The sequence below is a fragment of the Pelodiscus sinensis genome, chromosome 1 (genome assembly GCF_049634645.1).
Source record: "Pelodiscus sinensis isolate JC-2024 chromosome 1, ASM4963464v1, whole genome shotgun sequence".
In the NCBI taxonomy this organism is placed as follows: Eukaryota; Metazoa; Chordata; order Testudines; family Trionychidae; genus Pelodiscus; species Pelodiscus sinensis.
The window spans coordinates 118483233-118499314 of record NC_134711.1 but is presented as its reverse complement, the minus strand read 5'-3'; the positions used below and the strand labels follow the sequence as shown (position 1 = coordinate 118499314).

Below are 16082 nucleotides of genomic sequence, written 5' to 3'. Positions count from 1 at the left end.
GAACTGGCGTCCAGATTCAGCCGCTGTTGAAACTGATCAGTTTCAGCAGCGGCTGACGCCAGTTCCGACTTACATACAGATTCAACTTAAGAACAAACCTACAGTCCCTATCTTGTACGTAACCCGGGGACTGCCTGTAATATAGTGCCATGGAATTTTACCTAGTCATTCTTGTATCTAATCCAATAAATCCTCTTTGTAGTATCTTTTACAAAGATACCCATTTTAATTTAAAGACTTTAAGTGATAGAGAATCATCCACCCCCTTAGATACAGTATTTTAATGGTTAATAATTACCACATTTAAAATGGCAGAATCCAAGAATCAAGAAGGGAGGGGGAATAAAACATGAGCTTGGATGTAGGAAGGAGGAGGAAGATTTGTAAAGAATTTGAATGTATTATTAAAAGGAGAGGTCTAAGGAGTTCACGGATATACTTCAGATGATAGGAATGCTCTTGCACTACCAAAAGCAGTTAGGATGGTTTAATACTAATTTGTAAAAGAAACAGACAAAGAGAGAGAATGGAAAAACACCTAGATTGGGTTTAAAAAGCTGACTATGGGGAATGGGCATGATGGATAAAGATTCTCCAATTCATACATATTGTGGTCACTATACAAGATACTTGTATATGACCATGTTTATCTTTACCATCCACCAATTTTGAAAGTCATGACTACTCTTTCTGACCTGAGTTGAAAAGATGGCTCTTTTCATAATGGTTAAGTCATCCCGGTCAAGAATCTTGTTCAAATCTGGAATTTCTCCCCTGCAAAGGCAATACAGACAGACAACACCACATGACTTGCCAGTAGTCTTTTTGGAAATTAAGATTTAAAAAGTTTGCATTAAAGTTGTGCAGGATAGATTAAGAAACTCAAACAGGGATGATCCAAATTCCACTTCAGGCATCTTTCCAGACTCTTCAATCAGCTTTGAATCAGGTCTTTAGGAAGTTTGATCTATTATCTCTATATTATATCCACATGACTATCCTGTTCTCTCCTCCACACTGCTTTTGTAGAAATTCCATATTGGATATATTTGGAATATTTAAAAAAGAAAAGAAACCAAAAAGCCATTATGAACATTAATTTTTGTTTTGGTCAAAATGTTTTTTTTTTTAAATGAAAATGAAATCAACTCTATAGCTGACACCAAACAGGACACAAAAAGTAAACAACAAATATTTTTACATAGACATTTCATTTTTCCAGCCTACTCTTTGAATTTGGGGGTCAAAGATCTTCCAACTGAGGCGAACCTCCCTTTGTAATCAATAAGTGTACGACCTGATAAAGGAGTGCAGAGAATTTCCTCCTTTCTTTAGATATGTACTGAAACTTCAGTTAAATTCCACTCTATTCTATCTAAGGTACTTATGGACCCATTATCATAGTACCTCACAATCCTTAAAGCATCTATCCTCAAAATCTCGGAGAGGTAGGGAAATATTGCTGTCCCCATTTTATAGATGGGGGACTGAGACAGACAGAAAAAGGCTAACATTTTCAAAATTCACCTAAGTGACTTAGAAGCCTACATCGCATTGAGTCTGAGGCCATGTCTTGACTTACCATGCTGGAGATTGATCTTCTGGCATTAGTGTATCCTTATTAGACTCACTAAATCAAAGTTAAATGCTGACGATGCCCCCGTTGGTGCTGGTAATCCTACCTCCCATTGGCCTCTTGCTGTGGACATGGCACCAAGCTCGGTTTAAGGAATGTCTTCTCCGGCTACATTATTTACATAGCTGGAGTTGCGTGCCACAAGCTGATCTTATGGGTCTAGAATAGACCTGGTCTCAGGCTCTTAAATGCTTAAGACACCTTTGAAAATGAAATAGGCTTCCAAGCCACTTTGGATAAGTAACTTACAGTGATCTTTGCAAAACTTGCACAGGAAATCTACTGTGAAGCAGGGACTTGAATAATGGGTTTCCTAAATCCCTAATGGCGACATTCATTCCCGTCTCTCCCCTAATTCTTTTCTTACATCCATAATACACAGCTATAACCACCACAGCTGGCCCCTCTGCAATACAAACACGAAGTGACCTACATACTCACTTCAGGAGTGCATCATAGAGTTTCTTTCCAAATTTTTCTTTCACAGATTGTGCGGTGTCCCTAGTAAATTAAACAAAATATGAAAAAGTGGGACATGTCCAGAGCAAAGCCTGAATATACAGTGTTCCTGGTGACATTCTAACTTAAGCAGGGGAACCAAGATCAGGGGAGACAGATAGGGACTGAAGGCACTTTTTCCAATTCTCAGCCATACAGATTGTATTCAGCACAGAAGAAGATCTGACCGACCCACAAAGATGGACCCACAAGTCCAATAATAGAGCATCTCTGATTAAAACAAAACCAAACAAAAAAACCAAACACTGCAGTATGTTGGGGGTGGGAGGGAAAGCAGTGAAATGGGACACTCTTCAAGGTTGAGAGGTTCTAAATTTCGCCTAACCTTGGGAAGAGGGTGGAAGAAATAGGTTTTGTTTTAAAATTCTCACCTGCAAGAGCCTTCAAAAAGAAGGGATAGGACAAACTGTAGATATTGATCCTCCTGATAAATTGGTTTAAAAACCGGACACTCTCTTGGAAAACCTGGGCTAAGTTTAAATTTCATCCTAAAACTTGCACCAGACTATTTTTACCTCCTTTAATATTTTTACCTCGTTTAATATTTTGTTGTAGCCCTTCTGTATACCCGTAAAAAGCTCATTTAAGTACAAGCTAGAGACAGGTATGTAGTCGCCAGATGGCATGTCTCAGAACATAAAGTACAGCTAAATCACTGCACTCAAAGACAGCTGTGTAAAGTCAGAATATTATTTCTATGGGATTTTTTCCTGTCTTTTTGCGCCTTAATGATAGGCCTGAACCAAAAACTGTTTTTGGAACACCCTGAAACTTTGGAAAAACTGGATTCCAGCTTATCTGTTGTTTGTCTCTTTGGTTACAGTGACTAAACTCTTATATTCGTATGTTTTTTATAAAGCTAAGGCAATAAGCGGGTGAGTCATTCAACACCCCTGATACTCCTCACTAAGCAGCACCCCTCCTCAGCCCTACCACCTACATAGCTCCACCTTCACTCTGAACAACTACTTGTTACCCTACAAACTCCTCCTAACTTTGAGTGAACTTCTCTCTGCTGGACTGAAGAGCCCATTATTAAATATTGGTTCCCTTATAGATACATCTAGATTGCAACCGAGTCACCACTTCACCTTCTCTTAGCCAGCACAGAGATGTGCTGAATCAGTTTCAAACCAAAAGGATACTGTATTGGTGCAAGGCTTGCTTGACACCAACTGCATGACTACAAACACTTTCAGTACAGGCAGGTTTGGTGTCAGGCTGCCCAGGCTTGCTGTGAGGTATATTTGTTTGCAGTGCTTTGGAAAAATGTAGAAATTGTTTGTTGTTGTTGACCATTCAAAACGATGCCATCTCTAGAACACAGCTAGCATAGAATTGGAATGTGGTTGGTGAGGTGAGTGTGTCGGTGATGGTGGTGGCCTGTGATACACAGGTCAGACTAGAAGATCTGGTGGGCCCTTCTGGCTTTAAACTCTATGGCTACATCTACACTGCAGGCTTTTTGCACAAGAATGTCTGTTCTTGCGCAAAAACTTGCAGAGAGTCTACACTGCACGCGCTTTCTTGTGCAAGTAAATTTACAGTACAGTGTCAGAAAAGAGGGCTTCTTGCAGAAGAGTTAATCCTCTCCCCACGAGGAAGAAGTCCTCTTGTGCAAAAGCTTTTGCTCAAGAAGGCAGTGTGGACAGGCAACAGGAGTTTCTTGTGAAATAAACCCCTATGGCTAAAATGGCCATCAGAGCTTTCTTGTGCAAGAGTGTCCACACTGCCATGGGCGTTCTTGTGCAAAAGCACATGGCAGCGTGGACGCGCTCTTGCGCAAGAACTCTTGCGCAAAACAGCTCTTGCGCAAGAAGCCTGCAGTGTAGACATAGCCTATGGCTCTACAAAGTTGCAACCTGATGATGCTGGTGGTTGTTAGGTTTATGGTGAGGGTTGAAATAACATTCTCTGTGCCTCATTTGTTTTTACCATCACTTATTGCTACTAACGCATATGTTCCATGTGTGTGAATTAAATCTTAATTTACACTATTAAAAATGTCCAAGTGGAATGGGATTATGGGGCAGATGTGGAAGACTGGGGAAGGCATAAAACCAGGGAAGCTGTCAGGCCACTGGGGCCAAGGTTGTAGGAAGGGAAGCTGTGCCCATCTAAACAGCAGAAATTCAGCAGAGAGCTCTACTGTTGAGCACTGTTCTCCAGCCCCCATGCCAACATCTATGCCTTTCCCCTACATTTCCCCACATCCTGTCCAATCAACCTCTCATCCAGGCAACCCTCTTCCCTGAAAGGTTTTGATCATCCCCAGTGAGTGTCCCTGTTAGTCCTGAAGCTTCTGTACAAGTAGCCCCATCCAACTGGGATGAGCTTCCATCCAGCCTCACAGGGTTTACCAGAACTACCTCTCAGTGGTAGTTCTGCTCTGGAGTCAACTCAATCTGTGTGAGAGACATCCTCCGTCCCCGATCCTCTCTCAAAAGTGTGCTATCCCAGAGCTGTTCTGAGAATGCAAGTGAGTGCAACATGTTTATTAGAATTGTAAACCTGTTCCCTTAGGGAGAGGAAGGCAAGTCTGTTAGGAAAAATTGCAAAAGGGGAGCTTGGAGCAGTTTTTCCTTCCACAAAAAAGTTAATAAATTAAAAAAAAAAAAAAAGTTACATGGAAAACTCAAAGGCTTCCTGCAGAATTATCGTGCTGAGTTCGGAGACTAAATTCAATCATTAATGCATGAGAGAGAAAGGGGGATTTTAACTCTGACCTAAGTGTGAACTTCAATGCACCGTGAACTCTGGAGTTTCTTTTGCTTCTACCCCATCAGTGTGCAGAGCCAAATCTCGCAATCTAATTTCAATTCTTAAATGTTCAGGGAAGTCTTGATCTAGATGTGAAGTTTGTTATTTTCTCAGTCAGTAAAAGGAGCTGAACCGAACACTGAATTCTGATCTGAACTTTACGACGTGGTGCCATTTCTAAAGAATAGCTCACGTGAATTGGGTGAAAGCAAAGGGGAGCTGTGTGGGGAAAGCCAAATAAGGCTCCGCCTGGATTCACACCACAAGCCGCCTCCGAAATGCATTCAAACAGGATAGGCTGCTTATTTCACAGCACAGGAAGATGGGGGTTTATATTCCTGATCAGCCAGCTTCTATCCTCCGATTACTGCCCACCTCTTTTGGCATTTAATCTCCAAGGCACCCACGATATCAGCTGGAATTACAATGGCAGTTCCTTTTATCCAGCAGCTTAAGAGGACGATCACTACAGTACTGCATATGCTTGCTCAAAAACTGTTCACAGTATCTGTGAGTAGTGATCTAGGAGGAAGAATGCACTTGGCATGGTTTTAACTTGCTGAGCTGATGTAGAAGGGACCAATTTATCCTCAGTTTCACTGGGGAAAAAAAATCAGTGACCACATACAGTAGCTACACTAGGCTCTTCTGTTCACCCTAGCCCAGCCCCACTGTTTTCCCTTTGTATGTTTCTCTTCATTTAAACTTCCCCTTTTTGCCTCCAATTAGAGAAACAAGAGGCATCAAAATACTTCTTGCAAATATAGCTGCTTCTCACAGTGCACAAAGCATCCTGGACTTCACTCCTACAATGCTTCTAGTCACCAAAAAACTACTGGTACCTGTGAAAAATTACAGTTACAGCCACTGGCCAGTTTTGTGCATGCTTTTAGGAAAGCAATAGCCATCCACATAATAAAGCATAGTGTCTCTGAGGCAAGTGTTTTTAGAGGGATGACTGGAGAGAATGTTTCTTGGATGCCCTTAGACATCCCTTTATCAAGTGAAAACTGTGGTAGATGAGCAAATCTGATCATTTGATTTCTCTTTCAGATCTGGCAACCAATCTTCCCTTGCGCACCAAGAATGTCACTCCCATCCACCTCCTCAGCAGAGCCGAGCAGTAGCTGCTCAGCTGCAGGGCTGTGTGGTGGCCGGCCACCCCATTCCAGGAGCAGCAGATCAGCCACCACATGGCCCTGGCCCTAGCCCTAGCTTCAGCCCTTCTCTAGGGACAGAGCTGGAGCCATGTGGTGGTGGCGGTGGTGATGGGGCTGCTATGGCAGCCAGGGCCGGCTGGGGCCATGCGGCAGGGGGGGCGCTACCTGAGAGTGTCTCTAGGGAAGCAGTGCCACTGGTGGGTGCCACAGTGGGACATCTGAACAAGCTCATGTGACCTCATTGTTAGTGCACAAGACAAAACTCACTGGAAAAATCTCAGAGGTAAAAAACAACAGTGACTACTAGATCAGTGCAGCGATCCCAAGAATACTACTTGTTACAACTGTGTACTTTTAGGCTGTGTCTAGACTGCAGGCTTCTTTCGAAAGAGGCTCTTTCGAAAGTCTGGATGCTCTCTTTCGAAGACGGCCTCTTTACATTGACGAACGCCTTCCTTCGAAAGAGGAACTTTCGAAGGAAGGCGTTCTTCCTCGTGAAACGAGGTTTACCGCCATCGAAAGAAAAGCCGCGTTCTTTCGAAATAATTTCGAAAGAACGCGGCTTGAGTCTGGATGCAGGGGAAGTTCTTTCGAAAAAAGGGTACTTTTTTCGAAAGAACCCCTGAGTGTGGACACGGCCTTAGTGTACACATCATTCAAGGACCTCATAGTAATTTACTAACATGAATGACCTGAGCCACCAAAACACCCCTTTGAGGCATTTACAAAACAACAATACTAGTACCTATTTCTTACATAGTGCCTTTCCCCCTTAGATCTCTGAGTGCAGAATGATGGGATGTATCACCACCATATTACCAGTGGGGAAATTGAGCAAGAGAAGTTAAATGTCAGTGATTCAGAAACAAGAACAGAACTCAAGTCTTATGGCTCTTTGTTCCCTAATCCTAAAAATCAGCCTTCTTATCTTTGCAGATGAGGTTAGTTGGTTTAGCCACTTGTGAGGAATCCACTTGGAACCATTTAATGCTCTGATCAAACAACAGCTAATCTATTAATGTGTACCGGGAGACAACTCTTGCATTCTTCGACCCAATTCAATATCGGTTATGACTCCACTTGTTTCACTGATGAATTTGGCCCTTTGAGGTTAGAGAACTTGTCTGCATGAAATTATGTTGGAAAGCACATCTGCTGTTACATGGACTCGCTAGACGGAGTAGCTGTAAGTTGAAGGTTGTTTTTAGTGGGATGCCCCACCAAATCCACAGTTGTGTGGCTTTAGTTTTTGTGAGCAAGTTTAATTAACTGGAAAAAACAGAGGAACCAACATTTGTATTAAAATTGTGTTTGAAATTTTGGGTAGTGTCCTTAGTTCTGTGTGGGGGCTCTAGAGCAGGGTCTCCCAATGTATGAGTTGGGACCCAAATATGGGTCGCCATTACATTTCAAAAGGGCTGCCAGGTGTCTCTTGAGGAACAGTCACACATTTTTTGAATTGCCGTGGGTCACCAAGTCTTCCTGAATTGTCAAAATGGGTCCCCATCTGGCAAACGTTGGGAACTGCTGCTCTAGAGATACGAAATTTTGGGTAGAGGCCAGAGGTATGTGAACTCTGGAGAAATGAACAATGATTTCTACTGTAGCATCATCCTGTCTGAGTGACCAATCCATGCTCCATATTTCATAATAAAAAGAATGGAAGTAATTAACTCTTTTTTTCCCCCCAGTGAAAGAGAGCCTCCCGCAGGTCAGTTTCAGGTCCTCTAGCGGAGTTCTGAGAAAGGAAGCTTGCCTTCCACTTTGAAAGGTTAGCTACCAAAATAACTATGTATTGATTCATTCTACTTTTACAGAAGCTTCAGGAGGTAGCCGAGTTTGTTGTTCATGGGCACAGCCCACTTCAGGTCACGATACCATCTACATGTTTGTTAGTCTATAAAGTGTTACTAGACCATTAGTTGTTTTTTTTCTATTTGTACAGTTAGCAGCGAATGTATTGCTGGAGATCAAAGACCCAGAGCCGGCCCAAGCCACGGGCTGACCGGGCTACTGCCCGGGGTGCCCCATTGTAGGAGGCACCGCATAGGGCTGCTGGGCTGTGCACCTGGGGGCGGGGTCACGCTCCCCGGGCCCAGGGCACATGAATGGCTCGGGCCAGCCCTGGGTCCACTACAAGTGTCAGGATCAGACAGATGACTCCGGGCTTGATTCTCCATTACTTGCACTCTGTGTTGTCGTCAGGCCTGCTGACGGGCAGGGGCATTGGAGGGGGCAAAAGGGGCAATTTCCCTGAGGCCTGGGGCTCCCGGCCACAGCTGCTACTATTGTAGCAGCAGCCAGAATCCTGGGCCCTTTAAAATTGCCATTGGAACACTGTGCCGCACAGTCCGGGCAGCCCTAAGGACTGGGGGGAGGGGCCCGGCACACTCCAGGTGGCACAGAGAACTGACTGCCCTGGCCCTTCCCCTTCTGTTCATGGCCACGCACCCACCTTTACCCCGGTGATAAGAGAAAGCGAAGTGCTAGCCACCTGATGGGGCTAGTAGTGTTTAATATTCACTTTACATAGAGTATAAATAGGCACAATGACAAAGCTGTTGAGAATCAAATTCCTTGTTAATAAACTAGCAAAAGAAAGGGGAAATACATGCTCTGATTTATCGTCCTCCTTCCCACAAACAGACTCAAGTTACTTACTACCTTGTTAGCCAGAGGAAGAGGAACGAGCGTTATTTGCCATCCGCGCCATTCACTTATCCCCGCAATTCACCATTCAACAGCAGCAATGAAAATAGCAATTACCACAGTTGCTTTCGTATTGCTTGGCCTTTCAGTGTTTCCACGTTGAAATTGTTCGTCTTCGCTGGCATGATGAAGAACACGACGACTGTAACATCACTTCTGTGAACCTAAACCGAGGAAAGAAGGAGAGAAAACGTGCAATGTTAATAAGAAATCCTTATGCAGAAACAAACAGATTCCAGACAATACGGACACTTTGTCAACACCAGGAACTAGCCAGAGCAAATGGTCAGCAGAACTCATTGCATTTTAACTAGTTGCTCAAGAAGGCTTTGAGCCTGCAATGAAGTCTATGTGAGTGGACCCTGATTTCAGTGGGGCTCCATGCTAAGGATGTTAATAGGTGGGTAATTGTCTATTCATGTAGTCAATACAATTTGTCTCAACTACACGATTAGTCAATAAGGGAAGGCGTTCCGTCCCGGCTGGCCCTGGGCCCGGGACCTACCCCCATTGTGGCTCCACATTTTAAATGTAGTAAGAGCCTCTCAGCCCTTACTACTTTTAAACTGCAGAGCTGTAGCAGGGGTAGCTCCTAGACCTGGTGGAAGCCAGGTCCAGCACCAGGACCTGGTCCAGCAGCTCCTGTCCACGGTGGGTCCCAGTGAGGAGCTGGGACCCGCCCCCAGGACAGGGGCTGCTCCACAGCATGCAGAACAGCCTCTACTCACAGCAAGCCTCGGTCGGCTGCGGACAGAGACTGCTTTGTGGCAGACTCCCATGGCCCCCCGCTCCTATGCAGGGGGCTGGAGAGGTGGGGAGAGAACTGGCTTTTAAGCTGGTTCCCGCTTTCTCCACCACACTCCCGCTGACTGATACAGAGGTATCAAGGTGGGGAGGAAATGTGAGTAGTTGACTTGACTACTCAATAAACCTATGCTTATCAGGTAGTTGATTGCTTGACTAGTTGCTTACATCCCTAGTCTGTGCACGTGAAGGAGCATACACAAACATAGCACATTGCAGGATTAGAGCCAAAAGGAGTTGCCAGGAAAGTCAAATCCATTACTGAAGATCTACACTGTTATTATTGTTCCTACAACTTCTGAAACCTTTGTGTAAATGTAAAGTCAATCTGTCATTTTAATCTGTTTCTGGGATGATAACTAAAACACTGTAAAATGAAAGACATTTTGAAATTTAATGCAGTTGTTATCATTTTCCCTGTTTCTTTACACTTTGTGTCTTAGTCAGCTCTACCAGTGAAATATGATGGGTATGCTTTTAGAGTCGATTTTTGGGCCAGACTCCCTTATCCAATATAAATCCTTCATGTTACTTTGTTGGTGCAAAGGAACTGGCTGAATTGTCTGAAGTGGGAATTCTCCTGGTATGAGTGTATCCCTGCAGGCATGCAACTAGCATCATTTTCTCCTGCAGGTCTCCAAGCTTTAGTTGCAGCCAGCAGAAATTGCATGCATTGGAGAACCTTTGTTTACAGTTGTTTATTCTCTCCTGTCTTAGCACAAGGATGTTGGTTTTATGAGGTTGGGTGTGGTATTTGCCAAGCTCCAAGGAAATATTTACATAGACTAGAAACCCATTTTTTTAATTTTAATTTTTAAGCATCTCAACATTAGTTGCGTATTTTTTTCATTCAATTGCAGCACATCTATATTATCAGCCTAACGTATGGCACCCAGTAGAAAATTTCAAAAGATGTTTAGAAAGAATATGTATTAGAAAAGATCATGAACCAAAACCTAGGATGCAAGCACCTTGGACTTCAGGGAACTTTGCTTCTGTATTCTGAAGACATAGTCCAAAGATGTTCATTCCTTACCACTAGAATGGGCCAGAGTATTCTCTTGGTGCAGCTAAATGTGGTCAGTACCACTATCCTAAGCCATTGGCCACTTGAGAGGAGCTAGGTTACAGCAGTTGGAGTGGTCCACAAAGTGGAACTCGCATGGCTGAAAATTGGTAGTGTCTTGCACTACCAGCTTTTTCTGTGACCCTCAGTATCCTTTTTATCTACTTGTGTACCAGAGGCATTGGGACTGGCAGGTGGTTTAAAACCAGTCAGCTTTATGCCTGCTGTGGAGTCCCTTACATGGGGTGAATGCCTCATCAGCCTTCTATAGTGAAGATACAAGGTCTCCTTGTGCTGTGACCTTAGCTTTCCACAAGGGTCTGTCTCAATGTATATTATCGTCAACATTTATCCAAGCTTTCAAACCATCACCAAAATGGTTCTATAAAATATTTCTAAATATTGTCATCAGATGCCACCTAGATAGAGGGACCAGACTCACTATAGCACATCAGCTAGGCTATGTCTAGACTGCAAGCCTCTTTCGAAAGATACTTTCGAAAGAGCCTCTTTCGAAAGAGAGCGTCTAGACTGCACGCGGAACTTTCGAAAGAGCAAGCCGCTTTTTCGAAAGAAAGCACCCAGTGAGTCTGGATGCTCTCTTTCGAAGAAGCCCTATTTACAGTCAAGAACGCCTTCTTTCGAAAGAAGCACTTTCGAAAGAAGGCGTTCTTCCTCGTGAAATGAGGTTTACCGCCGTCGAAAGAAACGCCGCGTTCTTTCGATTTAATTTCGAAAGAACGTGGCTGCAGTCTAGACGCAGGTGAAGTTTTTTCGGAAAAAGGCTACTTTTCCCGAAAAAACCCCTGAGTCTGGACACAGCCTTAGAGAAGCACGTAAAAGGGAGCATTCCTAGATTCACAAACAGCACAGATAGCTTGCTGCTCTCAATTGGATTACCCTCAGCAATAACCGCAGACTGGACGTCCTTACTGATGCTTATCAGCAACACTTTTTGTTAATGTCGCTATTTATTAGATACAGTAATAAAACTGTACAATGAATCATTTAAGCAATTCAGTCTCCTTTTCAATATGCAAGACATTAGCTGTAAACAGAATTAATACCCTTAGCTGGGTGAATGACACTAAAACATGGCTAATGTTATCTCCCATGGAACCACCAGTAAATGGGACTAGTTTTGTTGGTGAACATATCAAGTATGTCCCTTTAGTCCATTGATTTCAATGGCACAAGAACAGGGGACTGGAAGGGATGTCTTGGGTCACTAAGTCCAGCCTCAACTAACACAGGATACCCACCCCATCATATCTTAATGGATGATGGCAGTTGAGCAACTCTAGTGGAAGAGATTCTCCTGTGATCCCATGACTCCAGGAGACCTGGCTTTAAGAAAAACACTAAATGTCACACAACCCATGAGAACGTTCTGAGAGTTAGCAATGCTGCAATGGAGTATGCTAACAAGCACGCCTTCCCACTTTTCCTCCATGGTTCAAAGGAACTACAATGGAAATCTGGTGGATACGAAAGGCTAATCACTGAACTGGTTTTAAAGACACTTTATAATGCAGGGTAGCGTTGAAGAGGCACAGAAGTTGAGACAGGTGGCATGAAACAGACAAGAGCTCTCTACAATAGGCACAGAGAGCCATTCAACAACCCAGAAGTCACCACTGAATGACAGAGATACTGCTGAGTTTCTTTCTGTCTCACAAAAGGAATCAATTTCCAAATCAACTGGATCTTCTATTTGCGCCAGTCTGTTGTACCTAGGTTTCTTGTTATGCTGAAAGTATCTTAGCATCTAGATTTTAGAGTCCCAGAGGTGTGGAAAGTTTTGCTTGAGCTGATGGTGGGGCTATCGTCCTGCTGTAGCCGAGAGACTATGCAAAGGCTCCCCAGGCCTTTCGACAGTGACACAGTTTTGATACAAAGGGAAGTCTTTGAGAATGAACAAACTTCCCCCCACCCCACGAAAAGCCTAATGACTGAGGTGTATAAACTGGAGACAAGATGAAATTCACTCCCCATTTTGCAGGCAGGCTTATGGGCTGGAAACTTCTTTGAACCCTCTGTGCAGGATTTAGTGGCTACTGGTTTCAGATAAGATCTCCCATGGCCTATTCCAACAGTCTTTCCACACTGGTCTATCGGGAGCCAGTGAAGATGATCACAGTGAACAGAGGGGGTCTCACTACAACCTGCCCACCTACCCCATCACTTCAAACACCGCCCTTTCATGTTGTGGAGATTCTTTTATGTTACCTACACATTGGAATGAATGTCTCACAGATAGAATTAACTGTCTGTGCACATGCACACATGTGCATTTAAACTATCTGCAGCTACACTAGCATTAGCCAAGGGCAAAATAATACATTTAATTTCTACGTGACCTTGTCTAATAGACTTTGCTTGCATCAGATAGTTGGAGCGGAGCCTTACTTCAAACTAGTGATAGTGCCTCTTCGCCAGTTACTATCCAAACTCCTAGGGCCCCCGTCCTTCATACTATTCTGACAGTGTCAAGGGTCCTTAAAACCCTCCTGAAAATATTTCCTGTGCAGGTTACCTCCCCAAACAGACAGAGATGGCATAAGTGTCTATGCTGGCCTTGCTCCCATTCACTGGTGCAGGAGGCACATTGAGGGTAGGTCAAGTTAGTAAGGTGCTTTAGCACATTAGATGACTGCTTTTCCTTGATTCCAAAACCATGGGAAGTAGAGTTTAATTTACAGCAGCCCTGAGGTGGATCTGAATTTAAATGGAGCCAAGAGGAACACCAACTGCCCCAACAATATTTGAAGCCATCTTTGCTCCTTCCTGCCCCAAGCACAGAAATGGTAAGACCGAGAAATGGGTCCTTAATTGCTGAACTTCCAAGTTCCCAGGCTATACATGCTGGCTACGCCTAGACTGGTCCCTTCTCCGGAAGAGGCATGCAAAGCAGGCAAGTCAGAATAGGGAAATCCGTGGGGGATTTAAATATCCCCCGCGGGATTTAAATAAACATGGCCACCGCTTTTTTCCCGGCTTAGGGAAAAGCCGGAAAAGAGCGTCTAGACTGGCGCGATCCTCCGGAATAAAGCCCTTTGCAAGTAGGAATAAGAGATCCTCCGGAAAAGGGCTTTATTCCGGAGGATCGCACCAGTCTAGACACTCTTTTCCGGCTTTTCCCCAAGCCGGAAAAAAAGCGGCGGACATGTTTATTTAAATCCCCCGCGGATTTCCCTATTCTGACTTGCCTGCTTTGCATGCCTCTTCCGGAGAAGGGGCCAGTCTAGACGTAGCCGCTGGGAAAAAGCTGAGCAGGATGCAGCCCATAGCTGCCTTTGATTGGGCAAAGCACAGGGACCACAATTGACAGGAAAGCCTATGAAGCTAAGCAAGAAAGCCATCATATTGCTATGCAACTAAAGACATTATAATAAAAGAAAGCCCGATGAGATTTGTGTATGTGACTTTGGGTTTATTTTATCATGATAGGATTACATTTGTATATCTACACAAGGCATCTGCTATTTGCATGTCCCAATGCTTACCCTCAGCAGGAAGTTTAATCTGGATAAGGCCTCTAGAAATATATCAGCTCCTTTGTTTGAATATTCATATCTCCCAGCAATGAAGAAAAACAAGGTCCTTGCAAGGTTGAAGTCAAGATGGCTGAAACAAAGCAAACACACAGAGAATAGTTCAATATGTGATCAAACAAACAGAGAGCAATTCTCTAATCAGTAAAGGTCACTGACATACAGCTGCTGCCTTACTGATGGATGATCATAAAAAATTAAGGGTTACCTGGAATACTCCATGTTAAAGTGACCATTGAGCTCTGTAATATGCCCTTCTCCTGCCTGATCCCACAAGGTGCCAAGCAAAGGCAGGAATAAAATCTAGGCTTCATATTGTAGCTCTCAGTCAGCCACTTGAATCAATAGGCAACACGCCACTTCTGACAATACAGTATTCTTTACAGCCTGCCTGGGCTAAGTCCAGCTGTTAAAAGGTCCATACAACCTGATGTTAAGTTTGAAAAGTAAAAGCATACCCGTAGAAATGGCCTCGGATGAACTCTTGGATCCTAGCCTTGTACATGGCATGCAAATTCTGAAACTCATGCATTGCTGAAAATTTCTTAATGTTCAAGCCATTTGGAGTAATGACATCTGGAAAAAGCAAAGAAAAAGGCAGACACACACAACTTCAGGATTTGGGAAATCTTTAAGGAAAGAACCAAAATACCGTTAGTTGTCAATATGCAAAGATGCACTTCGTCTGATTGCTCATGCTGGAGGAAATGGTATTTCTCTAGCTCTACAGCTTTTCTGCAGTTCATTTGTTCATGTCAATAAAAAGCAGCAGAAGACTGTGGACCACATTCTAGTGTTAGTTGCAGTGGTGTAATTCCAGCATAACTCCAAAATGTTCTTTAGAGTTACTCCAGATTTGCACCTGGGTAACCAGATACCTTTTGTCCGTGCCACCGTACTCTCTGTAGCATCAAAGTTGCTTGGAACACTTTCCCCCCCTGCAGAACTGTAACTCAGCATGCTGTCAGCATGGAGGATTTGATGCTGGAATATCAGTGTTGCAAGTGGGGAGCACCAGGTGGTAGTCTGCCCAGCTAGCGCTGTTGCTAAATGCTACAATTTGTATGTTACATCCCCTTCTCCCCACCATTTGTCTGGGTTTGCCTCTATTGACAGCTCTTCACACTACAAAGACTTCATTTTACTAGATGTTTGGACATTGCATGTAGCACAACAGGCCCCCATCCCAATAAGGGGTCTCTAGGCACTACTGAAATTCATAGAACTGAACAAATATTTTTTTTAAAGGCACTGCTCTTCACAATATTTGACATTTCTTCTGAAAAAAGAAACAATACTAGTTTGCACTTCTGTAGCCCTCCTCAAAAAGTCTTCCAAATGGATTGTGAGCATGCATGGTTCATTCTAGTCACCGCTGGAATACAATCTCCACTGTGGAAGAAACCTGCTTGCTTTAATGAGAACTGGATTCAGCCCTCAGAGGACAGATAGAAGTTTTGAACAGGAAGCGAAGAGAACAAGGAGCCAGTCAGGGGTGCAAGGTTTATCCCAGCCATATGAAAAGGGAAAGTTTGCAAGCTAGACTCTCTAAATCTGTATTTATTTAGGCCATATATAAGCAATTTTAAAAAAAATCTGCTGAGCTTATAGAATCTTAAATTTTAATAACTGAAAAGCACTAATATCAAGAAATTGAACCTGTGCACCAACATTGGGTGGACAAGTATTAAATAGTTTTACAACAGGTACCGCAGCTTTAGCAAATAAACCCTAGTCCTTTAGTTCAAAAGGTCACTTTTCTTGCCTTTGCCCTCATGAATTGAAGCACAGCATCAGAGAGATCCAAAGACTGGCCAGTGGCATTTTCTGTGATAAAATAACAAGCAATGTTAGTCTCTCAACTATTGTTGACC

The 16082-nt window shown here is 43.5% G+C and overlaps 1 protein-coding gene across 1 annotated transcript in view; it reads right to left on the bottom strand.

Annotated features, from left to right (window-relative positions):
- Nucleotides 1-16082, bottom strand: part of GYS2 (glycogen synthase 2) — a 63189-nt gene that overhangs the window by 11453 nt on the left and 35654 nt on the right. The window contains exons 6-10 of the mRNA XM_006127656.4: nt 14667-14784; nt 14161-14281; nt 8842-8948; nt 2078-2137; nt 696-774 (exon numbers count right to left, since the gene is read on the bottom strand). Of these exons, the coding sequence (XP_006127718.1) occupies nt 696-774; nt 2078-2137; nt 8842-8948; nt 14161-14281; nt 14667-14784 (485 nt within the window). The remainder of the gene's footprint in view (nt 1-695; nt 775-2077; nt 2138-8841; nt 8949-14160; nt 14282-14666; nt 14785-16082) is intronic.